Genomic DNA, 26658 nt, shown 5'->3' with positions numbered 1-26658 from the left:
CCTCTATTAGTTCCACAAATACTTGTTGAGCAATTACTCTGCCCTAGGCAAGGGGGTGCCAGGTGAGGCAGACTCAGTCCCCGAGCTCCTGGAAGCCCCAGATCAGCCGGGGAGACAGATTCCCAGGCCACCATCTACCGAGCCAGCTGGCCATCAAGCAGTCATCGAGTGCCAACTGCATACCAGCCTCTCCAGGCCTGTGAGGGGCCCGGAGGCAAATCTGACTTGCTGCTGCAGCCTTCAGGGAGCTGCTTGTCTGGTCAGAGAGGCATGGGAAATAGAGCGCCGCGACGGGGCGGGAGGGGTTGGGGGTATGCAGAGACAGAAAGCCGCATCTCAGAGCCTCCCACCTTTCCTGCTGGCTTCCGGGCTCAATGCCCAGGTCTGGGTGGGGTGAGGGCTGTCCTTCCAATCTCCCTGCGGTGTGGATGAGCAAGGGGAGGGGAGGGGAAGGCTCAGGAGAAGAAAGGGTTGTCAGAAGGACCAAGGGCTGGGGCCCTGAAGGATCTAACTCAGGTGGGCCAGGCACGGAGCGCGGCAACCTGGTCTGTCCAGGTTAGTGCCTGTGGCCCCTCCTGAGCAGCACCACCTATCTCTGCGGCCCTGAGGAGGACCTCCCAGCCCTCAGGCAGGTGGGCAGCAGGTGGGCTGGACCTGCCTTTCACAGATGGGAACACTGAGGTCCCTACCCAGAGCCACAAGGTGGTGGGAACGGGAGACAGGTGCCTGGAGAGTGGAGGAACAGCAAGCAGTGAGGCTGGGGGTGGAGACGCCTCACGTGAGGACTCTCCCTGGCTGCACCCCAGGCTGTGGGCCTGGGCGCTCAGGTTCCGACACTGACAGGTGAGACCCGGCTGAGCCATGGGTGTGGCTTGGCCACTGTCCCCTTGGGGGCCTTTAGGGCACCACAGCTGAATTGGACAAGGCTGCAGTCTGGCTCAGGCTGATTCAAGCCCCAAACACGTCCCCATGTCCCTGCGCCCTCCCCTGCTCTCAGGAGCCCAGGTCAGGGTGGCCTGCAGCAAGAGGACTCCTCTGGGCCCTCACATCCGGTGGCCAGAACTAGCCTCCTCATCCCCTCCTCCAGCGAGCTCACGGCCACCCCACAAGGAAGTCTCTGCCCACACACCCCCTCTCCTGCACACACACACACACACACACACACCCCATAAACAACATAGCATACACACTTTCCCCGACTTTTTACTTTGAGCAACAACAAGAAACAAATGAAAAGGACTTTGAGACTTGAGAGTATCGGCCCCCTGCCCATCTTTCCCAGTAGCCCTCGCTGGTCTTAGCCCAGTCATTTCCTGCCCCTCGTTCTGTGGGCACCAGGTGCCCTCCCCTCACCACCCCTCACTCGGGGGAAGCTGGCCTCAGGCTGTCCAGCCCCAGGTCCAAGGGGCCTCCCTAGCCCTCTACCCGCCTGCCATCCCCACAAGCCAAGCTCCCTACAGACCCCACCGCACGCGGCCCGCCTGGTGGACCCCTCCTCCAGCTGTGTGTGAGTGCTGCCCATCTTGGCCTCTGGAGCGAGGGGTCTCAGCCTCTCTAACAGCCTCTCTTTATGAGCAGTTCAGTGAGCCAGGCCCTGGCCACGGAGTGAGCCGTCGAATCCCCCCAAGAGCCCAGTGAGGTCAGGGCCGGCAGTGTGCCCATCTACAGATGAGTTATCTGAGGCTCAGAGAAGTGGGTTGCCAGCAAGGCAGAGCTCAGGCTCAAGCCAGCTGGCTGTACCTGTGCTCTTAACGGTGAAGCCAGACCACCCCGTCCGCCTCCCAGAGCCATTCTCTTGGAGCCTCATGAGGGCACCAGCTGCATGGCCGGCTCAGACTGGTCTCAGCCAGCACCAGGTGTGGGTGAGCTGGGTTCTTGCCCCTGCAGGGCAATCAACTCCAGAAGCTCATACGGCTGACCCAGTGACTTCACCTAACCTCCTGTTCGTCAGTTTCCTCTTCTATCAACTGGGGAAAATGGTAACAACCACTTCCCTAGAGGTTGTGGTGACATTAAAAAGAGTTAATCCAGGTATAGCCTTAGAACTGTGATTAACTTATTTCTCCTCTAACAACCATTGACTCTACCTCAGGACTCTACTCAGGTGCCCCACCTCCTCCAGGAAGCCCTCCCTAACGCCCACAGTCTGGCTCAGGCACACCCCCTCCCCGACGCTGGCCTCCTCTAGCACCCATGATCCATGACTGCAGCCCGCACGCAGCCCCTCCAGTGCAGTAATCACCATTCATGCTTCTCAGAGTCAGGGACCTGCCGTGCAGGCCTCCGTGTCACTCTGTGGGGAGTGTGTGCTGAGAGGAAGCTCAGCGCCTCCAGGTATTGTGGGAAGGGAGGGCACTCTCCCTCCCAGGCCTTGCTCAGGCCCTGGAAGTGCCCCTGCTGTGGGTCGGGGTAGGAGAACACTTCTTCCTCCTCTAGTCTCCGCTGAGCCTATGACTGGGCTCAGAGGGTCAGCACGGGCTCCAGGACCTGTCCTGTGACTCATTATAGTCACACAGCTCCTTCTACCCCCCAGACCCTGCCCCCCATGCACATGCATAAACAGGCCCTCACAGACTCTGAGATCCTCATCCCAAAGGACCCCAGAGTGGCTGGATCCCTGGGTGGCACTGGCCTTGGGGAGGTTGTGAGGGACCCTGGCACACTGCCCACCATGGAGCTCCGAGGTCCTGCATCCAACCATGCATCCGTCCAACCAGCTGGGCTCTGAGGCCACGGTGGGGTGGCCTTCAGGATACCCCTCTGCATCAGGTAGTCTGGGCTGAGGCCTCAGCTGCCCCTTCCCAGAGTGAGGGCCCTGTCCCCCGACTCCTCTCCCCCAGAGGAGTCCTGGTTGCTTAGGAACACTGCTGTCTGCCTCCACCCTGCCGTGGAGAGGATGCCAGCCACTCCAAGGACCCACTAAAGTGACCCTGCTAGCTCCCCTCCACCTGGTCAGCTCCCTATGGGACAGGGCTGGGGTACAGGGCCCACATGTCTCTTGCCAGTTACAATCTCACTAGGCAAGTCAGTCCTCCCCCAGGCACCGATGCCTGGCCAGCCAGGATTCTCTGCATGAAATGGACCAGGGCAGGGGGCTAGGTGGGTGTGCCGTGGGACAGCCGTTGGGAATTCACATGTAAAGGTGTGCGCTGGAATTCATGGAGCTGCACATGAAAGTGTGTGCATGGTATGAGTGTGTGTCTGCATGGAGGGGGCAGAGCTCACAAGCCTGGAGAGGCCAGCAGGGGCCACCTGGAAGGCTTCCTGGAAGAGGAGAGTCCTGGCCAGCAGTGAGAAGGAGACACAGGCTCTAAGGACCTGGGGAGGCAGGTCGAAGTGAGGTCCCGGTGTCCCTGTCCGAGCCGATGCCAATGGCCACCCCTTCTGCCCCTCCCCAACCCTCCCTGCAGCTCCCTGTGGCCGGCAGCCCTGCAGCACTCAGCTCTGCTGCACTTCACGCAGCTCCGCTCCAGAAAGGCCACCTCCTTCCTGCCCTCCTCCTCCCCCACCCCTCCTGCTGTCACCACTCACCGTTCACAGCCTCCAGGGCGTGGGGACCCCAGGGCTGGACACACCGCACCGGGGCCCCAGAACCCAGCTGGTCGGACGGTCGCACGGTCGGACGCAGGACCCCAGAGCCCCGAGGTGGGCAGTGTGCCAGGGTCCCTCACAGCTTCCTCAAGGTCAGTGCCAGCCAGGGATGTAGCCACTACGGGGTCCTTGAGACCTGTAGAGCCCACCCCAGGCCCCTCATCGCAAACCTCAGGTCCCAAAGTGGGGTTTTACTCCAGGTGTACCTCAGGCGGGCAGGTCAGTGGGCAGGGGGCACTCCTCTGTCCACAGGCTGGCCCAGGTCTGGGGGTCTATCAGGAGAGGTCCCAGGCTGGGGGCCAGGCCTGGCCTTGTTCACAGAGGCCTCACAGGGGACACCCGGCACCCGCCATGGGGAGCTAAAATTGGAAAGTGGCGAGTGGGAGGCAGCTGACAAAGCTATTTCGCAGGCTCTTCTCCGGGCTCCGGTTTCAAGCTTCTGCTCCCTTAACCCGATCCTCAGGGCCTCCCTACCCCCACCCGGCCCGTGGGGAGGTGCCTCAGCCCTCAGGCCAGCCGTGTAGAAGTCAGCTCCGGCAGGCCGCTGGTAGGGGCAGGGGCAGCGGACAGTCTTCTCCGATCAGAGACTGCAGGGGGACTCACTGAGAACACTCAATCCTGTCCCTGGTCCGCTGTGTGACCTTGACAGGTCCCTGCCCCTCTCTGGTCCGTGAGCCCTCCATCTGTGTAATGGGGAGAATGCCGACTGTGGCGGCCCAGGAGAGCTGGTTTCAGGATTGGTGAGGGAGATTTAGAGGACCTGGGGCAGGAGAGAGGGCCATGCCAGCCATCTCTTGCTCAGCCCAGCCTGAAAGGATGCCCAGACATGTTCTTCCCTTCAGTTTGCGCCCTGAGTCTGCCACCCATGCGGCCCTTGGGAAGGCCACGGGTCAGGCTGGAGCAGGATAGAGAGGGCACAGGTGCTAGCTTAGGTCCCAGGGATGACCCAGGAGGACTCCTGGGGATAAGCTAGGCCCTGGCAGGAGGGAGTGGCCAGGCTCACCCTGAGCCCAATACTGGTCAGCACCTTGGGCAGCGGCCAGCACACTCCCTGGTGTCTGCCTGGCCCAGCCTAGCCCCACACCCACTACCCCAGGGCACTTCTTCAAGTAGCACAGCCTCCAGCCGGCATCCAGGGCCTGGATACACAGAGCACTGAGAGAGTGGGCAGGTGTGGCCACGGACACAGGCAGGAACAAGGGACGTGGCAGGCTGGGGCTCAGGGGCTGGTTGGCGTAATGGGGGTCAATGAGAAGCTATAGGCTGAGTGAGAGAGGTGGAGGTTTGGTGCTGGGGTAGGACCTGGGGAGGTCACGGGAAGTAAAGGCAGCTCAGGAGGGTATGGAATCAGAGAAAGGGGCCTGGAGGAGGGGGGGTGGTTTGTCAGGAGTTGAGAGAGACTTACTGAGGGGAGTGGGAACCCTGGGGGCCAGAAATATGATTGAGGTGATGCAGAGGGAGTTTCTCCACAAGAAAGTCATCTGAGACCTTGGAGGAGCAGTTTGAGCAGAGGGTGGGGACCGGTCCACCTGAAAGGTATGGAGGAGTGAATGAAGGAGAAGAAGGCAGGCTGAGAGTGAAGACAATGCTTTCAAGAGCCTTCAGTGGGAAGGGCGGGGGCGAGAGTAGCAGCTAGGACGGGGTACCAAATGGCAGGGGGCCTGGGAGGAGTGGGAGACGGGTGGGGAGAATGATGGCATGAGATGCCCAAGGGGCTGTCTCTCTTCAGAATGGGGACCCCATCACCTCAGTGGGGACCATGAACTGGGCTAGGCAGGGCCGGGGGGCAGCAGTGCCCTCACCCAATCTGTCTCTCTCAGCCCCATCCAGGCTATGGGCATCAAGACAGCCTTGCCCGCGGCAGAGCTGGGCCTGTACTCCCTGGTGCTGAGCGGGGCCCTAGCCTATGCTGGCCGGGGCCTCCTTGAGGCTTCACAAGGTAACAGCTGGGCCCCGGGACAGAGGGGTGGGACCATTCTTCCGCTGGGGGTCTCAGGGCTCCACCCAGCAAGGCCAGAAACTTAGAGGCTCCAGACTCAAGGGCAGTCCCTAGGCCTTGGGGCTGGGGGGTTGAGTCAGATGCAGCCACAGGGAGACTCAAATGCAGAAGCACTGACAGAGACCTGGACAGAGCCAGAGAAAGAGAGAGAGAGAGTGTGTCTCAGACACTCAGGGGTACAGAGACCTGACCCCAGACACACAGTGAGACCCAGAGAGAAGCAGAGGCAGAGAGAGACCCAGACCCTCTCCCCTCCCCCCAGGGTGGCATCAGCCTTGCTGTAGAGGCAGGTGTGGGTGTGAAGCGCCCTGAGACCAGACTATGTTCTCAGGTGGGGCCCACAGGAAAGCCTTCCGGGAGTCTGTGCGACCCGGCTGGGAGTACATTGGCCGGAAGATGGTAGGTCCCTCGCACCCCAGGGTCCCTGACCGGGGTCTCTGATCCCTGGCCCATCTCTCCTGTCCCAAACCCTTCCCCGCTCTCCCCTGTTCCCAATGGTCCCACATAACAGAGGGCTCGCAATGGGGAAGGTCTCTGGCTTGAATTTTCAGCATCTTCAGTTTCTCCACTGGCCCCTCCTCTGTCCTCCTGGGGCCAAATCAAGCCTGCCTCAGACCCTGCTCATTTAGGAAACAAACTGAGACGGGCTTCCGTAGGGCCTCCAGCACCATCCTCCCGAGGAACAACGCAATAATGGTGGAATGTCAGGCAATGTGCTGGACAGAGGGGGAGCTCGGGGCAGCAGGGCGGCCCACGTGGTGCCCCTCATTCCTCTCTACCTACCTTCCTGGTACTTCCCTCAGAGGGGAAGGCAGGGACCTCAGCCATTGCTCTCCTCTAATGCACAAGAAGACTCTGGGGGCAGGGAAGGGGTTGAGACTCTGACCAGCCCAAGTGCCAGCCCACTCTGCCCCCGCCCCACCTTAACCTGCCTGGGCCTGCCCCAGGACGTGGCTGACTTCGAGTGGGTGATGTGGTTCACCTCCTTCCGCAACGCCATCTTCTTCGCTCTCTCCGGACACGTGCTGTTTGCTAAACTCTGCACTATGGTTGCCCCCCAGGTGAGCTGGACCTGAGCACCACCCCCCCGCCTCCCCCTCCCCCTCAGCTACAAGGGTTGCGGGGAAGCCATCCTGGGCTCCCACCTCCGTTCACATGGAGAGGTAGACGAAGCCTTCTCCCTGTCCACAGCTCCGCTCCTGGATGTATGCTGTGTACGGGGCCCTGGCGGTGGTGGGCACGATGGGCCCTTGGTACCTGCTGCTGCTGCTGGGCCACTGCGTGGGCCTCTATGTTGTCTCACTCTTGCACCAGCCCTGGCTCTGTCTCGGCCTCGGCCTGGCCAGCCTTGCCTCTTTCAAGCTGGACCCCCTCATCTCCTGGCAGGTATGCGCTGGGGCGGGGCAGGGGTGGAGGGTGCAGGGATAGGACCACAAACCTCTCACCCCATCCAAAACGTTTGCCTCCTAAGTCTCCCCAAGCATTTCCTTTACTTTCCCACCCGTCTTCAAGCCTTTGACCATGGAGCATGCTCTGCCCACAAGGTGGTCGCCTCCACCACAGCAGAGACATGTCCAGCTCCTTCCCTGCTCTGCCCTAGCACTTAACATGAAATTGGCCCTCGGTGGCCAGTGTTGACGGGCGCTGGCAGAGAGGGAGATGGCAGGACCAGGCTGGGCCCCTGCAGGAGGCTGGGTGGGCTTCCCAGAGACAAGGGGCACCCTGGTGAGCTGGCGGCCTGTTCTCTCCCATCCAGAGCGGGTTTGTAACAGGGACTTTTGATCTTCAAGAGGTGCTGTTTCACGGGGGCAGCGGTTTCACGGTGCTGCGTTGTACCAGCTTTGCGCTGGAGAGCTGTGCCCACCCTGACCGCCGCTACTCCCTAGCTGACCTGCTCAAGTACAATTTCTACCTGCCCTTCTTCTTCTTCGGGCCCATTATGACCTTTGACCGCTTCCACGCTCAGGTGAGGGGACACCCTGTGGGCTCCCAAGACAGGGCTGCGTCCCCCCCGGGCGGAAGTGAACTCCCCTCAGACCCCAGAGGGGCCCGTGTCTCCACTCTCAGGGTTGCCAGGATGAAGCCGCGTCTCCCCTCACCCTCGCATCCCCAGACAGCAAGTTCGGGACTCACCGCTCAGACAGGGCTCCTCGCGCAGGGCTTGCCTCCCCCACTCAGACACTAGCCGTCCCTCAGGTGAGCCAGGTGGAGCCGGTGCGGCGAGAGGGCGAGCTGTGGCGCATCCGGGCCCAGGCGGGCCTCAGCGTGGTAGCCATCGTGGCCGTGGACATCTTCTTCCACTTCTTCTACATCCTCACCATCCCCAGTGACCTCAAGTTCGCCAGCCGCCTCCCGGACAGCGCCCTCGGTGGGTGTGCGCCGGGCCCAGAACAGGGATGAGGACTGGGCCGCCACTTCAGAAGGACGGACCCTCTGCGCCCCAATGGCGGCGGAGTCACAGCTGGGGAAGCTGGCGCCCCGGGGGACAGCACCTATCGCAGGGTGGGGGAGCGGGGATTTAGCCTTTGAAACACGTGGGACTTGGAGGTAGGTTTGCCCTGTGAGGGCCCGGAGTGGTACCCGACAGAGGCCGCCCTCCTCGCCGGGGCCTGGGGCTGATTTCCGCAGCCGGATAGGGTCTCCGCCGGGTCAGCCCCTCCCCCCAGGACGTGGGGGCGGGGCCTCCGTGGGGGCGGCCGGGGCGCAAGGACCTCCCCCCCTCCACCAGCTTGGGAGAGAGTGTCCGTAGGGGAGGGCAGGGCTCAGCGCCTCCCCTGGATTTGGGAAGACCCGGGGCGGGGTGGGGGACGGACGGGAGGAAGGTCAGTGTGATGCCCCCCCGGGCCGTGCGACCCCTTGTCCCCAGCTGGCCTAGCCTACTCAAACCTGGTGTACGACTGGGTGAAGGCGGCCGTCCTCTTCGGCGTCGTCAACACCGTGGCGCGCCTCGACCACTTGGACCCGCCCCAGCCTCCCAAGTGCATCACAGCGCTCTACGTCTTCGCCGAGACGTGAGTGCGAGGTCCGGGGACTCGCCTCCGGGATCCCCACCTCCCCTTCGCCTCTTGCCCCAAGCCCCGGAGCTCGGCTCCTGGCTGATTCCCACCTGTCTGCTCTCCTCCCACAGGCACTTTGACCGCGGCATCAACGACTGGCTTTGCAGGTGAGTTGGGGTGGGGTGGGATGTCACAGCCATCCCCCAGGTGGCTGAGCAGGGCCGTGGCCAGGTGGGTCCACGTCTTCAAAGATCATCCCTGGGCCAGAGGAAGCAGGGACAGAGGGAGGAGGTCATGGCAGAGGTCGAAGTGAAAGACAGAGGTTTGGACTTGGGTGGGGCCCCTGGAGGTGAGAGAAATGGAGTGGAGACACACAGCAGGCAGCCTGGACAGCACTTGGCCGTGGATTGAGGGCATCAGGAAGGAGAGGGCGATGACTCCCAGGAAGTCGTGTGCCCGGAAGGACTCTGGTTGAAGGAGCCGGCAGAAGGGCCTGAAAGGAGCGCTCAGAGGAGCAGGAGAACAGGCAGGACCGTGGGACACCCTGGCAGCTAAGGGAAGACCATCCTGGCATGGTAGGGGTAACTGGGTCAGATGCTGATGGTCAAGGAAGCCAGAGACTGAGCATGAGCGTGGGTGGCATGGAGGTTCTCAGCCTTTCCCTGGAGAGGCAGAGGCAGGGAGGAGTCGGGGCTGGGGGCGTGGGGGACAAAGGAACCGCAGGGTAGTTCCCGTGTGGACAGCTCCTGGAAGAAGCCTGGTACTGAAGGGGGACACCCAGAAGTGGCCGAAGGGAGAAGTGGGTGTTTTAAAGACAGGAAATAATGGGACATGCTTGGGTGCCGAGGGGAATTATTCAATAGAAAGGAGGAAGTTGGCCGCGCAGGATAGAGGGGTGATTGATGGAGCGAGCTCCCTGAGAAGGTGGGGAGGCGATGGAATCAGGCAGAGCTCTGGCTTCGGGACACAGAGGAGGAAGAAAGGCCGGTGCGGATGCAGAAGAATGGCCAGTGAGTGTGGAAAGGTGAGAGATTCCTCCTGAAAGCTTCGGTTTTCTCCATGAAGTAGGAGGCAAGGTCATCAGCTGAGAGATGCAGGGTTGGGGGTGCAGGGAGGCACACAGATGCTGCCTCTCTCCTCCTGCCTAGATCACCACACCCATTCACACTTGCAGGAGAGATGAGGTGGAGTAGCCACTGCAGAGCCTGGGAGAAGATGCTGACCAGAGAAACCGTGGCACTGACAGCTCAAGTGGGGTTGGGGGTAGTGGATTTATGGATTCTAATATGTGAAGGTGTGGGGTTTTTCCCATCAGGGCTTCGCTTCTTGGGTGCAGGTGAGGAGAAAGTGGGTGATTGGGCTTTCCCAGATGAGTGAGAAGGAAGAAGTGAGGGAGAAGGGTTTTTAGGTTATTTGTAATGATGACTCATTGAATACAGTTAAGAAGGGTGGTAAAAATAGGAGGGGGTCACAAGATGAGGAAGGTGGGGGGGAGGTCAATGAGATTGAAGAAGTGGAGCTAGGGAGTCAGGTCAGGTCGGGGGGCAGGGTGAAGCATGGGAATTAGGAAGGAGTCAAACAAGTGGTGAAAAAGTTGGGGTGTGGCCATGGGAGTGGGTGACTGAGGTGGAGTGGAAAAGAAACCATTAGTGAAATGAGGAGGTCAAGGAACAGAGAGGCTGGTTATGCAATGGGTCTTCTACTGAATTTATTTAACAGATATTTATTGAGTACCTACTACATGCCAGGCACTGTTCTAGGCACTTGGGATACAGCAGTGAACATGGCAAAGACCGTGAACTCATGGAACTTACAGCCTAGTGGAGAGAAACAGACCATAAACAGGTTAAAAAAAAAAAGATAATTTTAGAGAGTGGTAAGTGTTATGAAGAAAATAGTGTAAAGAGTGTAATGGGGTAGAAGCTTCTTTAGTTGGGGTTCGGGTAGGCCTCTGTGAGATGAACTGAGACTTGAGTGATAACGAAATTTGGAGAAGAGAATTCCAGGCAGAGGGAACAACAGGTACAAAGGCCTTAAGACAGGAACCAGCTGTGTGTGTCTGAGTATCAGAAAGACCAGTAAGGGGAGAGCATAGTGAATGAGGGGAGAATGGTGGGTGATAGGTCAGGGAGGGAGGCAGAAACCAGATGACGTGGGATCGTCTAGCCACAGGAAGGTGGTTGAGTTTATTCTAATTGTAATGAGCTATTGCCAGGAGGGTGTGATTGTGGAAGTGAGGTGATCTGGGTTACACTCTTAAAAGATGCCTCTAGCTGCTGTGTGGACAACGGACAGTAGGGGGCAGAGGCAGAAGCAGGGAGATGACTTAAGAGGCTCTTTCAATAATCTGTGTGATGGGAGATGATCGCCTGGACTAGGGTGGTGGTAATGGAGGTGACAAGCACGTGCTCAGGACCAAGTGGAGCCCGTAGCATTTGCTGGTTTGGATGTGAGTGGAGAGGGGAATTGAGCATCCAAGATGGCACCAAGGCTCCTGGCCGGCAACTGAATGGATGGTGGTATCATTAGCTGAGATGGGAATGAAGTGGGTTTGGGCAGGGATGGGGGAGTTGGTCATTCATGTGAGATGTCTGGTAACAGTTGGATATATGAGTCAGGAGAGAGACTGGGCTAAAGAGACAGATTTGGGGCTTGTCAGCATAGAGACAGTATTCAGAGTCTGAATGAGATCACTTGGAGAAATGAAGGTAACTAGAGAAGACAGGAACTTCAAGGCTGAGCCCTCCACATTTTGAAGTTGGGTAGAGGAGGAGCAGCCACCTGAGGCCCAGAGTGTTGAATGTGCCCAGGAGGATAGCGTTGAGGAAGCTGCCCCCGTTGTGTATCCTTTGCCCGTCTCCCACCTGCCTTTTCCCGCACTCCCACCGGCCCCTTTTCCCGCCTTGCCTGCAGGTACGTGTATGACCACATTGGTGGGGAGCACTCTGCGGTGATCCCAGAGCTGGGGGCCACTGTGGCCACATTTGCCGTCACCACTCTGTGGCTCGGACCTTGTGATACTGTCTACTTGTGGTCATGCCTTAACTGCTTTGGCCTCAACTTTGAGCTCTGGGTACAGAAGCTGGCAGAGTGGGGGCCCCTGGCACGAATTGAGGTGAGCAAGGAAGGTCTGGGGCTGGGTTGTCTGGGGCACTGGAGGGGGTGGCACTACTGCTCTCTGGAGTCTTCCAGCCACACTTGGCTGCCAGTCCAGAACTTTCTCACTACCACCCCCCTCCGGGTTGTCAGGGCAATGGCTCCCTCTGTGGGTACCTGGCCCTCCCTTCCCTTCTGCAGGTTCGGGGGGCACCCGGGCCTGGCTGTGTTGTTCAGGCCCTGCCCTCTCTCCAGAGTTCAGTTTCCCATCTTTTAACAATGAGGGAGAGCTGACTGAGGACTCTCAGGGACACAGGCATATCCCCAGGACCCAGGTGGCCACATAGGCAAGGCCTCTGACCCGCCACGTCCTCTTTCCCCTGGGCCTCTTGCCTCACTGCCTATGTTTTCCTGGACCCAGCAGGCCTCTCTGTCGGAGCAGATGTCCCGCAGGGTCCGAGCCATCTTTGGGGCCATGAACTTCTGGGCCATCATCATGTACAACCTTGTAAGCTTGAACAGCTTTGAGTTCACAAAGCTGGTCGCCCAGCGCCTGCTACTCACAGGTGAGGGACGGGGCATATGGAATATGCCAGGTATCAACCTCAAGGACTGTGACCTCCTGAAATGTCCCCACCCCACCGCAATTCCCCAGGGACTCAGCAGGGAGGGACAGTCAAGCGGGGAGAGAAGAGTCACTGCGGGAAAGGGGAGCTGCTTCCAGGCACCCATGACCTCTTCCCCACACAGGGTTCCCCCAGACCACGCTGGCCGTCCTGTTTGTCACCTACTGTGGTGTCCAGCTGGTGAAGGAGCGAGAGCGAACCCTGATGCTGGAGGAGGAGCAGAGGCAGGACAAAGAGAAGGCCGAGTAGGGGAGAGGGGAAGAGGGATGGGCTCTGCTCAGCTCTTCCTGGGAGGGGCCTGACTGATAGAATAAAAGCCTTTTTACCGCGCTTTGGCTCTTCCCTGCCCCTTCCTCCAGCAGTCTCCTGGCTCCCTGTCCAGGCCGGATGAGGAGCTGGAGGTTCAGGGAGGGGCTCAAGCTCTTGGCGCAAACAGAACATGTAGGAGACACACGTGGAGGGCAGAGACCACCGACCTTGGCAGCCCAGCAGCTGAACACGGAAGCCCCAGGTCTTCAAACCACCTGGTCACTGACGCTTGGAGCACCTGATCCCAGACCCCGAGCTGCTTGCTCGGAAGGCACTTTATTCTTCTTACAGGAGACTTACCCAGGCTGCAAGGTGCACTCGATCGGGACCCTCCCCACGTGACAGGCGAGGAGACTGAGTTCTGTGGGGGAGTTTACGGGCACACACAGCCAGGCCGGGGCTGGGCCAGGATGCAGCCTGACCACCCCCCGAGGTTCTGCCTCATGGACCAAGAACACGGGGGATATGGAGACACCGGAGAGGCCAAAAGTTTCTCGTCCCTGCCCGAAAGGCTAGCTCCAGGCAGCGATTTCCCTTTCCTGGCTGAAGCGGCCCCCCGGGCACTATGACGGGATGGGATACAGGTGGGCTTTGCCTCTCCCAGACTCCTCCCTGGAGCCCCCATCCCAGAAGGCCGGGCCTGTGTGGGCTGCAGCATGGGGGGCGCGTAGTCAGGTCCTCTGGGCGGGTCACAGCTTGGTCAGGCGCAGCACATTGAGCCGTACAGGTAGGAAGGTGGCGCCAGCAGCATAGGCGACCTCCCGCAGGACCCCCTCCCACTTCTTCTCCTCCTCATTGTACCTGGGGTGGGAGGAGTGGAGACAGGGACGAGGAGCTCGGTCAGTCAAGTCCTGGGTGGGACCCAGCAAGGAGGGGTGGCTGGGTGCACTAGGCCACCCCTGGGGAGTGCCGCCCCCCAGCCTCCGGCCCATCTCCAGGAAGGTCAGCTCCTGGAGAGTGCCCACACTCTGGGAAAGGGGTCCCACCCCCAAAGAACACCTGCCCTACCTTCCAGGAAGAGCCCCCTCTCAGGAAGCCCGCACTCCTTGAAGTCCACCTCCCTCCAGGAAGGTCTGCACCTCCCCAAACCCCTCCTCTTGAGAATTTCTCTACTCAACTCTCCGAGAAGTCCCCCCCCACCACCACCACCGGGGTCCTGCTCTCCCAGCAGCACTGCTCTCTAGAGGCTGCCTGCAGCACTGGGCATCACTGAAGGTTCAGAAGCTGCCCCAGGCTGCCGAAACCTCTCCCCTCCACCCCCAGCTAGGACCAGCCATAGAAGCAATGGCTCTGAGAAGCTGGGATCCAGGTAGTTCTCAATCCCGACCCAGCTCTCCCGCTCAGGAGCGGGGGGAGAGGAAAGCGCTGGCTGCCTCTCGGCCTGCTCTGCTTCCTGGGGCCCGGTTCTGTGGGTCTGGGCCCTAACCTTGGCACCAGCTCCTGACTGACACTGTCGATGCCCCACAGGGCGGCGTGGTGCCATGTGTGCAAACCCAGACTTTCCCAACAAACTGGAGAGACCCTGGGCTGAGCAAGGCATGTCTGCTGCCCTGTCCCCACAGGATTTCCTGGAAGAGGGATCAGCTCTGCCCACAGATGAGCCTGCTGGGCGCTGCCTCGGTGCCCAGCTGGCCTTGCTCACGATTCCTCTCACCTCCCTAGGGCCAGGCTCACCTCCAGATGTCGTTGAGCTCTGTGGGAACCAGCTCCCCGGACTCAGTCTCCAGTGTAGCAAAGCCGCCGATGGCATAGAGCGTGCCCGCCAGGCTGACCAGGCTGAGCGAGCTGCGCTCTTGTGGGAAGGCCTCAAAGGGTGCCCACCTGGCAGGAAGGAGGGGGCGTGAGGAGGTGCCTCACCCGCCCCCGGGGGGCCGCAGAGAGCCCAGTGACTGTCCCCCACCAGCACTCACAGCTTCAGCTGCACCCTGCAAAATCCGACTCCCAGGCACCCGTGCTCCCAGCACAACCTGCTTCCTGACCTCTCAGGAATGCCCTCTGGTCTTCACTTCTTCCCCATTCTCTTGCCCCTCCCGTTTCCCTCCATGGTCCGCTTGTCATTCCATCTAACCTGCCCCATGAAACCCAGCAGGGCTCTCCCCAATGTCCCGCCTTTGCTCCTGAACCAACTCCAGCTTGCTACCTCAGTGACCATTGAGACCGTCCCTTGCACTCCTGCCCCGTCCCTTTTCTCCCCTTCATGGCCCAGTGACTCTCAAGGTGCCTTCACTCCCCTCCCTGGCTCCCGAAGTTGGGTCTTCGTCCCTCCAAAACTTCTCTCGGGTCCCCAGCCACCACCCTGGAATCCAGGGTCCACAGTATGCACTTCTGCTGATGTGACTTTCTTCACTTCCCACCTCCCAGCCTCACCTCTTGGGATTCCTTGCTGAATAATGTATCTGCCCCTGCTGCCCCCAGGGCTGGGGCCTCGGCTTCTCCCACTAACATCTTCTCTCCTGAGGGAGGCTGTCCCCTCCGCGTACTGTCTCCACTCCCCAGATCTCACCCTCGAGCTCTCTCTTTGCCCTAGTGGGCTCCTCCTGGACACCCAGGTGCCTCAAATCCACATGTTTTAACTCGACCCTCACTTGTCCTACCTAACTCCAACAGTTCTTCAACAAATGACCTCCTTGGGACTTCCCTGGTGGCGCAGTGGTTAAGAATCCGCCTGCCAATGCAGGGGACACGGGTTTCGAGCCCTGTTCTGGGAAGATCCCACATGCTGCGGAGCAACTAAGCTCGTGCGCCACAACTACTGAGCCTGCGCGCTAGAGCCTGCGAGCCACAACTACTGAGCCCGCGTGCCACAACGACTGAAGCCCGCACGCCTAGAGCCCACGCTCCACAACGAGAAGCCACCACAATGAGAAGCCCGCGCACCACAACGAATAGTAGCCCCCGCTCGCCACAACTAGAGAAAGCCCGCGCACAGCAATGACGACCAAATGCAGCCAAAAATAAATGAGTAAATTAATTAATTAAAAAAAAATAAATGACCTCTCACCCTCAAAAGCATCCACCTCTCCCTCCCACCCCCACCATCCAATCAATTGCTACATGCTATTTCTTCTGTCTGCTAAACTCTTGCTACTGAGTATGGCCCATGGACTGGCAGCATCAGCATCACCAGTGGGTTTATTAGAAATATACTCTGAGGTCCCTCCCCATACCTGAGAATCAGAATCTGCATTCAAAGCATGATCCCCAGGGATTCATGGGCACATGAAAAGCGCTGGCCTAAGTCTTTCTCCAGTGCATCCTCTCCGCCCCATCCCTGCTGTACCCCCAGCTCCAGACCACCATCACTTCTTGCTATACAGCTGTACCCCTTCCTCCTAAGAAATCCCTAATCTCTTCTCTACATGAGCTGCCATGAGGCATCTTAGGAAAACACAGAAGGGAGCTTAAAACCCATCAGAGGCATTTCATTACTCTCAGGATAAAGTCCCTCAGCCCGACTGCCCCCTCTCCAACCCCAGTACCCACAATCCCCACCTCCCTTCACCCACCACCCTCCGTCCAACCTGACCAATGCCCTCTCCTCCAATGAGCCTGCCTTTTTTTTCTCCTAAATGCCTTGGCACCAGCCTTCCTTTGCCTTTGGGCATCCTTCTCCCACCACTCCTTTAGCTGGCTGAGTCTAACTGGTCTGCCAGCTCAGTTTTCTTCCCGATCTCCCAGGGCAGGGCAGCTTCTGTCTCAGTCACTGCTGTATCCCTAGCACCAGGCCAGTGCCTGGTACGAGTCTCTGAATGAGGAACCTGGCATCTCCGGGGAGCTCTCTCCTGCAGACCAGGCTGGCCACAACCCTTGTGGGGGAAGCCCACCTCACTGCTGATCAGAGTAGAGGGGCTAGTTCTGTGCTGATGTCCAAGCTGCACAGTGGAGACTCAAGACAGAGGCTATGTTTCCTGCCAGGGCAGACACAGAGAGGGCTGACATAGGCCTAAAGCCACACAGCTGGTACAGTGGGGCCCTTTGTCCCTGGCTGTCCAGTGGAACGGGGGCAGGGAGGGGGGAAGCAGCCATACTTGCCGTCCACGATGTTGTACACCTCAGCTGAACTGGTCAGCCCTGTGTCTGTGACCCCAGCAGCCACAAAAATGCGGCCGTCATGGATGGTGGCCCCGAAGAGTGAGCGGGCAGTCTTCATGGGGGCCAGCTCCCTCCACTCGAACTTCTTAGGGTCATAGACGCACATCTTGTTCAGGCACTTCCTGTGGGGGTGGGCAGTGAGTGAGAAGGAGGAGGCGGGAGCAGGGCCGCCTCTTCCCTTGGCCCAGTCCCTCCAGCTGCCTCGCAAGGCAGTCAGGACAGACCCCTGACAGCCTCGGGGAGACTCTGCTTCCGTTCTACCCGCCGACCCGGCTGCTGCACTCCTTCCTGGCCCGCGCCTCACCTGTCGCTACCTTTGCCGCCAATGACGTAGACAAGGTCCATATGGGAGAGCACAGAGTGGCCGTACACGGCATAAGGCAGCGGGTCCGATTCGCCCCATTTGAACGACCTAGAGGGGAGGGGAGTAGGGCGCTCTCAGCCCCCGTCTCTGCATTCACCCGCCACCCAACACATATTGGGATGCCCCCGATTCGTTACCGGAACTCCCAGACCTCTTAGCTCCTCGCTCCCACCCCACCTGCCAACCCCACCCAGCCCCTACCCAAGCCCGCCCCCGCCACGCCCCGCCGCCGTCCTGGACCAGCCCCCAGGCCCCTCGGCCCCGCCCCCAGGCTCCTCGGCCCCGCCCCCAGGCCGCGCTCACAGCCTGTCGTAGCACATGACCGAGTCCAGGCTGCGCTCGTCGTCCTTGAGTTCTCGGCCGCCGACCACGTAGATGGAGTTAAGAGCCTCTCCCAGGCCGAAGAGGCAGCGCGGCGAGGGCAGCGGCGGCATCCCCAGCCACTCTGAGTCCAGGTGGTCAAACTGCGGGCCGGGTGGCCAGTCAGCGACCGCCCCCCACGTCCCCCACCAACCCCCCGCCCCAGTCCCAGCCCGGCCCCACCGCAGCCCCGTCTGGCCACCCCCAGGTCACAGAGGAGTCCGGGTCTCCAGGTAGGGCCAGCGCAGACTGGAGGCGGTGCCTGGAGACAGTGCCTCTCCTCCTATCAGGCTGAGAACAGCCGACCGTCCCACACCCCGTAGGTGCCGGGAGACCACCGTTATAGCACCGTGATGGGGCATCCCATACAGAGCTGAGAAGGGGCCTCTGAGAGGGAGGCGCAGCTGCCGTCCTGGACTTCCCCAGTACAACTCCTGAACTGAGGCCTGCCTGCTCCCTGTTTTCCACTCCATCGCACTGCACAGGAAACATCCGAATACAACCACTCACCCCTTAAAATCTACAGTGTTAAGTCTGCGACCCTGTGTACCCCAACAGGTTTTTTCTTTTTTCTTTTCTGGCGCACCCCTGCGGCTTGTGGGATCTTAGTTTCCCCACCACGGGTTGCACCGGCACCCCAGGCAGTGAGAGTGGAGTCCTAACCACTGGACCGCCAGGAAATTTCCCCAACAGTCTTTTAATAACCATACTAGGGGCTCATCTTTTGGGAGAGTTTTCTGAGGGCTGAGCACTGTGCTGTTGAACACTTTATAACCATCAATTAACCTTCAAACAACCGTATCAAGCAAGGAAGAATAATATCCCCATTTACGAACAGAGGCCCAGAGAGAATAAACAATGTGCCCATGATGTGCCTTGGCTGGTAGAGATGCCCCCCCTCCCACCCGCCCCAGCTTAACCCTGGCACCACACTGCCCCTCACCGCTCTCAAAACTGGTCAGGCCTCACTAAGCACACCACTCACTATAGGCTCCTTCCCATCTCCGTCCCCTGCTCACTGGTTCCCAGCCAGAAGCACTGCACCCTCCCCTCCATGTCTCCAAATTCAGCCAACTAGCAAGCCTCACACCTACATGGCCAGTCTCCAGAAAACCATTCCTGCCCTCTGAGATCCCACTGTCACATTATAACTTGGACTGGGCACTCCACTCTCCTGGTCCTTCCTGGGCCTCAGTTTCCCCATCTGTGCAATGGGAAAGCAAGGGAGGATGGTCCCTTTGTTTGAGACACTCCGTTCCACATTCCAGTCCCGGCCTCATGCAAAGTTCTTGGCCAGGACCCCTACACTGACCTTATTCGTCCTTCTCACTGTCCCTGACCCCACCCGCAGTGCAGAGCTAGGGCCTCCAACATATCAGACCATCCTGAGGCTGACATCTCCCTGAAACTGAGACACCAAAGTTATGCATCTTATTGTCAACTGCCTATAACTATCTTCAGCCTTCAGGCAAGTGGCTGTCAGTCATCCTCCCCGGTCCACATCTCAGCCTAGACCCAATAACATTCCCCAACAAGTAGACACAGGCCTCTCCTGGGCCCCAAGGCTGCCCAGAAATCAAAACTGGCCACGCCCCTCCCAAGGCTGGCCAGGCACCTGCAAGAAGTAAGCACTCATGGGGTCCTCTTTGTTGTCCTCATTGTAGAAAAGACCCCCAGCCACGAAGACCTGGTTCTCCTTGGTCACCAGACTGACGTGGTTCTTGGGGATCTGGGTGGAGAGGGAGGCACAGTAGCACTCGTTGGCTGCCGGGTCATAGGCCACGGCGCCCTCCTCACTGATCATGAAAATGAGGTCCTGTAGGAACATGCCAAATCGCAGGGTGTCATTGAGGATCCCGGGTAGGACGCGCTCGGCCTCCTCTTCTTCCTCCTCTGCCTTGGCTTCGACTGTGCCCTTGTCAGTGGCCTTGGCCCCCGCTGCCTCCTTCCCCTTCTCCTTCTTCTTGCGCAGCACGGTGATGCGGCCCTCGTGCGCATCCTTCACCATCTGCACCTTGCGCAGCAGCTCGGGCTGGGCACGCACGAGAGGGTGGCGCTCCACGCGGCTCTCTAGGAAGGCGCGCGGCAGCAGGCGGAAGCGCACGCTCTCGAAGACGGTGGGCAGCGAGCGCTGGCGCTCGGCCTGCCCCTCGGCGTCGCCGCTGCTCGCCCATCTCATCACCGCCTCGAAAACGGCCTCCTCCTTCTCCACGTTGAGGCCATCGCTGGAGATGATGGCGATGAGCTCGTCAGCTGAGAGCCCGAGGAAGTCGGCATCGCGGGCCACCAGCGAGAAGCGCGCGCAGATGAAGTCGCGGGCGGCCACGGCAAGGCGCGCGCAGTCGAGCAGGAGGCCTAGGCGGAAGACCGCCAGGCAGTTGGCGAGGCACAGGCGCTTCTGCAGGAAGGACACGCAGATGGTGAAGATGGATGGGATCTGGAAGCGGTGCGCCGCGGCGAACAGGTCCTGCACGCTTGCCTCGTCCAGCGCGATCTCTGACGTGTACAGGTAGTGTAGCACCTGGGCCACCACGTCAGGGGACACCTCCTCCAGGCGCAGCTCGCCCGCGCGCTCGGGCTCGGCCAGGAAGCGCGCCCGGAAGTAGGGGCTGCAGGCAGCCAGCACCAGGCGGTGGCATGGGAACTCGCGCTCACCCACCCGCACCACGCAGTCGAGGAACTTGCCGTGGTCCAGCATGTCCTTGAGCCCGTCCTGCAGGAGCGTCTGCTGGTACAGCCGCTGCTCCTCCGCCTGCTCCAAGCCCAACGCCATGGTGGGTGGCCTTCTCTCCGCACTCCCTGCCTTCTTGCTGGGTCGAACACAGTCTATGCAGCTGTCCGAGCTGGACTATATATAGAGGTGGACTGGGCCCTGTAAGGCGAGCTGCCTGGCCTCCTGCACATGACGCAGAGGGGACAGCTGGGCTGAGGCCCCCTCCCAGAGCAGTCTTGACTCAGCCCAGGGGCTCATGGGAAGGGGGTGGGGTGTCTCTGTCCTCCCTGAAAGATGAGGGCCTCGCTGTCTCATTTCTAAACGGAGCACAGAGAGGCTTTGACGGCTTTCCTTGGTTGGGTGATACCTCTCAGGGGAGGGATGACCCAAGCTCCGCCCCTCAGTCCAAGGAGAGGGAAGCCTTTGAGTCCCTCTTCCACGGTCTCCCTTCCTTCATGCCTTCTCGGCCTTTCTGCCCTTTGTGCCTCTGTCCTCCTCCTTGGAGTGTACCTTGCTCCAGCCACCCCTGGACGCAGTGTGCTTGGGTTTCCAGCTCAATGAACTTGGGCATGGGGACCCTGTTGCCTCAACTTTAAAGTGGGAAGACTTTTCCCCTTTCTGCCCCAGCTCTGAGAGCCTCCTTGGACTGTGCAAGAAAGCAAGAAGGTACTTAAATAAACAAGGGCACCACTTTCCTGTGGGTCCTGGGAAAGCCAGATCATTCTGTTGAGCCTCAGTTTCCCTTCCTACACAGTGAAGAGATGGGCGATTTTAAGGGCCTCATTTCTTCTGAGATTCGGAAGCACTGAGGTTCTGTGTCCCTGCGAGTACACTGGAACAGGGTTTAACCCTGTAAGTTGTCAGACATGCCAGAAGATTTAATTTCATAGGATTCAACTATTCTAGGTGTTTAAACCCCCAGGGATCAAAAAACAAACATAACACTCAGTTTAATATTCCAAGAAAGCTGTCTATGCTCGGTTCTTGGTCCATACTAAGCTTGGCCTGAGCCTGCGCAGCCTTGGGGCCCCTGCACCCTGTCTAGCATGTATGGAATCGGGGTAGAGGTCTGGGACAGCTGGTCCCAATGCCCACCCTGCTCTGGACCTCTGACCACCCTCCCCCTACTCCACACATGCACACACACATCAGCCTCAGCCACCAAGATTAACTTGTTCCCAAAGTGCCAGAGGCTACAGCTGTGGGTTAAATTTAGCCCCTGGTGTGAACTGTTATGGGGCATTCTCCCACCATTCTTCTGAGTCACTTGTTTATAACCTCAGGCTTGGGCGGGGCAGGGGGGATTGGCGAGGGGGCCTCAGGCTGGGCCAGGACTGGGTCACCTCCCCGTTTTGTGATCTCAGTGATGTCACTGCCTGTCCCTCTGATCAGTGCTTTCAACTGCTTGTTCACCCCACCAGCAGGTCCCAGAGGGGCACAGCACCCAGGCAGTTCCTGGAGGTGGTCCTGTCTTTCAGAAAGGGCAAGGGGCTCACCCAGGGGCCTCCAGCCCGGCCCTGGACTGCAGGGCACTTCCAGTAAGAACTATCAGTGAGGAGACCAGGCTCTGAGAGGCTCAGCAACTTGGCCAAGTCACACAGCTGGCAAGTGGCTGGGCCAGGATTCAAAGCACATCTGCCTACCTCCAAAGACTGTGGGAATCCCTTCCTACCTTGCTGCTTCCTGCAAATAACAAAAAATGTCTGTTAGTCAGAGTCTCATTTACCAAAGGCCAGGACAGAAGGTACTGACTGAACAATTAACTTATATTTATCAGATGACTCAACGACATATTTTTAGATTATGATGAATTCCATGGTGCTCATTTCCTACCAGGCATTCTACTAGAATGTTTACAAGTGGCTCATCCATTCATTGAGAACCTACTGTGCACTCTTCTAAATGCTGAGGATTCAGCAGTGAACACATCGGGCAAGAATTCCTGTCTTTATGGAGCTTACCGTCAGTTGAGGGAGGGGGCAACAAATAAATATATAAATATATACAGGGTGTCAGATGAGAACTGCTATGGTGACAAGTAGCTGGGAAGGGGCATGGGAAGTGACTTTTAAATGGAACAGTCAGGATGGACTCACTGAGAGGACTACACCTGAGCAGGTTCAAGCCAATGCAGAGGAGGTTTCCAAGCAGGGGAACAGCTTGAGCAAAGGCCCTGAGGCAGGAGTGCACCCATCATGTTCTAGGAACAGCAAGGAGGCCAGTGAACAATGAACGAGGAGGTGAGTAGGAGATAAGGGCAGAGAGGTTGTGGTGGGGTATCATGTCTGGCCAGTGTACAGACTTCAGTTTCTCCCCTCAGTGAAATGGGGAATCACTGTTTATTTTTAAATTATAATTATGGGAAATGCATGTATTTCCAGAGAGAGAATGATATACTGATCTCCCATGTACCCAGCATCCCATTTCAACAACTATCAAGTCATTAAGTCATGGCCAATCCTGTGTCATCTCTGCCCCACCCACTCTGTTCTCACCCAAGGACATGCCCAAGGATCGATGTGGGAGGAAGTATGACTCCAGGGCTTGTAGTTGAATCAAAGGGAACTGCCATCTCACTTACCCTTTTAAACGTTACGGGCGCTGGGCTTCTCAACAGAAACGCGCCAGCATCTAAAATTCTGAGGGCAATGATTTCCAGCCTGAATTCTAGACCCAGGCAAACTCATTCCTGTGTCAGGGTGAAAGAAAGAGTCAAGCTCTTTGGAATTTAATTCCCTGAAGTGGTGCTGAGGAGAAGGTAAATTTTAGGGTTGGGAAAAAGGAGCCCACCAAGACGTAAACCTTCTAGAAGTTAAAGATCTCTGCAATGAACTGAAAGGGATACAGTCTCCGCAAAGTGGGACAGGGAACCACTGGCTGGGGGATATCGTTAGGCAGTTTCTCAAGTCTTCTCATGGGAGCTGGTTGCAGTGTGTGCACCCCAGGGTTATCTTGCTGCACGGCTCCCTGGTTACAAGAGTGATGAAATCGATGGAACACCCGCCGTGTTTGCACATATTGGAAGGAAAACTGAATTTATAGCCAAGGGTTCGGGAACGCAGCAGTGATAAGCACATAGAAACCGAAGCAAATCACGTTTAAGAGAGACAAAAGTAAAAAGTTGTGCAAGAAAGGAAATGGAATCCTATTCTATTATATGGCTTGGTTGAGATCAGTGTTTACACAGTCATAATAATGTACACACTAAATATTACTCTAACCCCAAATAATAATATAACCAGGCTGGGAGGAAGGAGGAAGGGAAATTGTGTGCATAGTATTTGTGCGTGTCATGGGAGTGATGAAGAAATACATCAATAGCTGATGCCTAAAACTGAAAAAAATCAGGAAAGTGGCGTTGGAGGTGTGCTTTTTGTGGGCATGAGAACACCAAAACTACCAACTGAATTGGAATTGCTCACCTACTGGGAGTTGGAGGGGAGCAGGTGCAGGGGACTGCAGGTTTTTGTTAAAAAATGAAAGTTCTAGAAGTATCAATATTTGGCTTCTTCAACTATGCCCAAGTAAAACTTTAATTTTAAAAAATAGATATTTTCCCAGGGATTCTATAGAAAATAATGCTTGTGGCATCAGGCCGTTGCTCACAGCACGGTGGGGTTGAAGGGAGGAGGCCATGGGGAGAGGCAGCAGAGAGACCGCCGATGGACAGGTAGAAGAGGGCAACAGAGAGAAGCTGAATCCCCACAAGACACTGCAGGAGCAGCCAGGCCCGCAGCCCTGACAGCAAGCTTCAGTTTTAGGGTGACTTGAGCGGGCCCCTGTTCCCTTCGGAGAAGTGGGACTGTGTGAGAGGCAATGTCCCCATCCTGGGGATGTGTACCCCCTCTCTGGCTGGTTAGTGAACCCACCCACCAGCCTCCTCTCCTAGCCCTTCCTAGTTATCCCCCTCTCTAGGTATCTGGGACCAAGTGCCACGTACATGGGGGCCTCAATCACGACGTGTCACCACAGCCTAGAGTTCTATCCCGCACAGAGCCAGCGCTCCAGTGAAATGATTCTTGGAGGTCCGCCCGGAGAGCCGCCTTCTCCCTCCTCGGAGTCCGCTACCTGTCTTCCACCTGAGATGTCCTCCCGGGTGCTGACATCTGGCTCCTTCAGACCTCAGCTCCTGACTCTGGATGATCCCCAGGAGCCCAGCCCACCCTCAAGGGAGGGAGACGGGGTGTGCAGATGCTCGGGGCACGGGTGTCCATGTGGTCTTCGGCCAAGCTGTCAGGTTCCGCGCTACCCTTGCTCTGGTCCAAGTCTCTTCAGCCAGTAGTCAGGGCGGCAATGTGTAAAGAAGAGGCTGGGCCAAGGGACAGTTGTACTGCCTTTATTCCCCTTCACTCTTCTCCTCACCCTCCTGCTGTCGCCCACACGCTCTGGGGCTGTGGGGTGGCCACATAGGGCCAGACATCAAGGGTCCACATGCCTGGGCACAGCCGTTCTGCCACCGAGCCCCCCGAGGGGTGCTATGTTGGCCGTGGTGGAACGCATCAGGATCGGAGGCTCAGGTTCTGCCCCCGGCCTGGGTTCCTAGGGCTTGAGGCCCACCTCATCTCTCTGGCCACTCACCTCCAGCTGGCCCAAGACCGGGGAGTACAAGGGGAGCCGGGGAGAGGGCAGGCCCAGGTTCTGGGCTTGAGGTCTTGGCCAAATGAGCTGAGAAGTCCAGCTGGACAGAGGGGCGCCCTGGCAGATCTCCAGTGGGAGGTGATGATTCCAAGCCCCCTCCCCACCACCAGCCCTGGGAAGCGGGTATGATGCCCAGTCCCCTCACTCCAATACCCAGGTGCTTGTTAATTTGTTTTAACAATTAAAAAGGAAATGTAAAAGCTGGTAAAACAAGAACCCCTATCCATACTGGCACTGCTGAGGTACCATTATTGCTTCAGACCCTTCTGGTCTGGCCAGAAAGGAGCTCCCACCAACACTGGCCCAAGGGGAAGAGAGCATTTAGCACCAGGGACACAGGGTTCCTGTCCCCGCTGGGGTAGGGGTCTCCCAGGAGAGGGGCTGGCCGTGCCCATCTACAGCTACAATGACCATTTGACCAATGCCCAGCCTGCTGTCTGGACCCCTCTTGAGCCCTGAGAGGGCAAGTGTACAAGAACAGGAGACCCAAGTCCTGGGACTGGGTCTTGCTACCAGCTCCCCACACCCATCTCCAGCCTCTGCTTGTCAAAGTCTGGCCTCATGGACCAGAGGCCCAGCCCGGCCAGGGCCCCCTAGGCTCACTAAGGCTGCAGGAAGGGTAGCAGGTGACAGGGCCACCAGCCCCTATGGGAGATCCCAGCGTCAGCAACAGGGGGTGGGAAACTCATTGGAGTCCCAGCCTACAGCCCATTCGGGGAGATCAGACTTTTCTTAGGAAAATGTGGGCCAGCTCTGAAGCTGCCAGGCACTGGGACCAGAGGTTAGAAATAGCCAAGGGAAGGGGGAAGCAGGGAGGGGAGGACCCTGAGGACGTCATGGAAGCCCAGAGATCACGGGGTGCGGGAGAGGAAAAGAGCTACAGTAAAGCAGGAGCCTGAGAGGCGCAGCGCTGACCCCATGAGGCTGGAATTCCCAGTCTTGGCGTGGGGGGAGCCTCAGTCCTGGGAGCCAGACAGGGAGCTTTCCCCTCTCGGGGAGGGGACCACTTTTTCTCCCCAGAGGACAGCAGGGGCATCTGAGGGTGCGTACGTAGACTCTGGCTGGCACTGTTCCTGCTACAGCCCCAAACTCAACCGGGCCAGGGCACTGCCCCCTCTAAGCCCAGAGAACCACCTGGGCTGTGTGGCTTGGATTCTAAATCCTCAAATCACTCGGGCTCCTTGGGCTTGCCCACATCTGTACATAATAAAGTGCTTCGTTTATTGATGATTAAAATGTCCCCAGCCCCCTGCCCCAGTGCCATGGGCCTTACAAGGAAGTCAGAGGGGTCCTGACCCCCTCAGCCCTTGGGCTGAGGGGGCCAGTCCCCCCCCAACCCGCCCCCTGGGCTCAGGCCTCTTCCCACTCCAGCCATGCTGGGAAGGTGGTGATGCGGGGGCAGTCGAGGGGTTTAAGGTGCAAAGAGTATAACAGACAAAACTGTATAAACACAATAGGAAAGAGCTTAACTAGGAAACAGGTAGCTTATGGAACCTTCCTCCCCATTTCAAAGGCAGGAATAGAGACGTTAAATGACAACAAAAAAGGATGTCCTATTAGTGCTGGCCTTGTGAGGGCAAGCATTGGGCACAGGCTGGGTGGGGCTCTCCTGGTACCCCTGACCCCGACCCCCAGGGCCTGATCATGCAGGCTCCTCGCTCCACCCATGAGCACAGAGGCGCAGGAGGGACAAGGCCGCTGGACACCAGCCAGGGGCAGGCTGTGGCCAGGCCCAGGGAGTGGCTGAGGCCTGTGCTGCCTTCCAGGAGCAGAGACAGACACAGACACAGATGTCTGTAGCATGGGAGATTCGGCTGGGGCAGCTGGTGAGGGATGGGCTGCTCCATGAACAGCTGCCCTGCCCCTGCCCCACT

At 58.5% G+C, this 26658-nt stretch overlaps 2 protein-coding genes across 2 annotated transcripts; one reads left to right on the top strand and one right to left on the bottom strand.

The window, feature by feature from the left end:
* The first annotated feature begins 5384 nt into the window (after positions 1-5384).
* HHATL (hedgehog acyltransferase like) lies at positions 5385-12583 on the top strand. The gene is made up of 11 exons (XM_081246648.1): positions 5385-5530; positions 5922-5989; positions 6538-6651; positions 6782-6976; positions 7347-7556; positions 7787-7958; positions 8457-8601; positions 8718-8753; positions 11500-11701; positions 12107-12248; positions 12433-12583. Exons 1-11 carry the CDS (start codon positions 5425-5427, stop codon positions 12555-12557), a joined length of 1515 nt encoding a protein of 504 aa, XP_081102774.1. The 5' UTR covers positions 5385-5424; the 3' UTR covers positions 12558-12583.
* Positions 12584-12923: 340 nt separating this feature from the next.
* Positions 12924-20206, bottom strand: KLHL40 (kelch like family member 40; the record flags this gene model as incomplete). Its single annotated transcript, XM_081246262.1, has 6 exons — positions 12924-13418; positions 14292-14438; positions 16646-16831; positions 17014-17121; positions 17377-17537; positions 19049-20206. 6 exons carry the CDS (start codon positions 20204-20206, stop codon positions 13307-13309), a joined length of 1872 nt encoding a protein of 623 aa, XP_081102388.1. The 3' UTR covers positions 12924-13306.
* Positions 20207-26658: the final 6452 nt, after the last annotated feature.

This window comes from Mesoplodon bidens (genome assembly GCF_964165515.1).
Source record: "Mesoplodon bidens genome assembly, chromosome: 10".
Classification (NCBI taxonomy): domain Eukaryota; kingdom Metazoa; phylum Chordata; class Mammalia; order Artiodactyla; family Ziphiidae; genus Mesoplodon; species Mesoplodon bidens.
Note: the sequence above shows the minus strand (reverse complement) of the source record. Positions and strands in the feature narration are given on the sequence as shown.

Bases quoted from the DNA above. Each gene is read 5' to 3' on its own strand.
- HHATL (XM_081246648.1), top strand. From the start codon at position 5,425: ATGGGCATCAAGACAGCCTTGCCCGCGGCAGAGCTGGGCCTGTACTCC. The intron at 7,557-7,786 runs GTGAGGGGACAC...GCCGTCCCTCAG, and splicing joins TTGACCGCTTCCACGCTCAG to GTGAGCCAGGTGGAGCCGGT. The intron at 11,702-12,106 runs GTGAGCAAGGAA...TGGACCCAGCAG, and splicing joins GGCCCCTGGCACGAATTGAG to GCCTCTCTGTCGGAGCAGAT.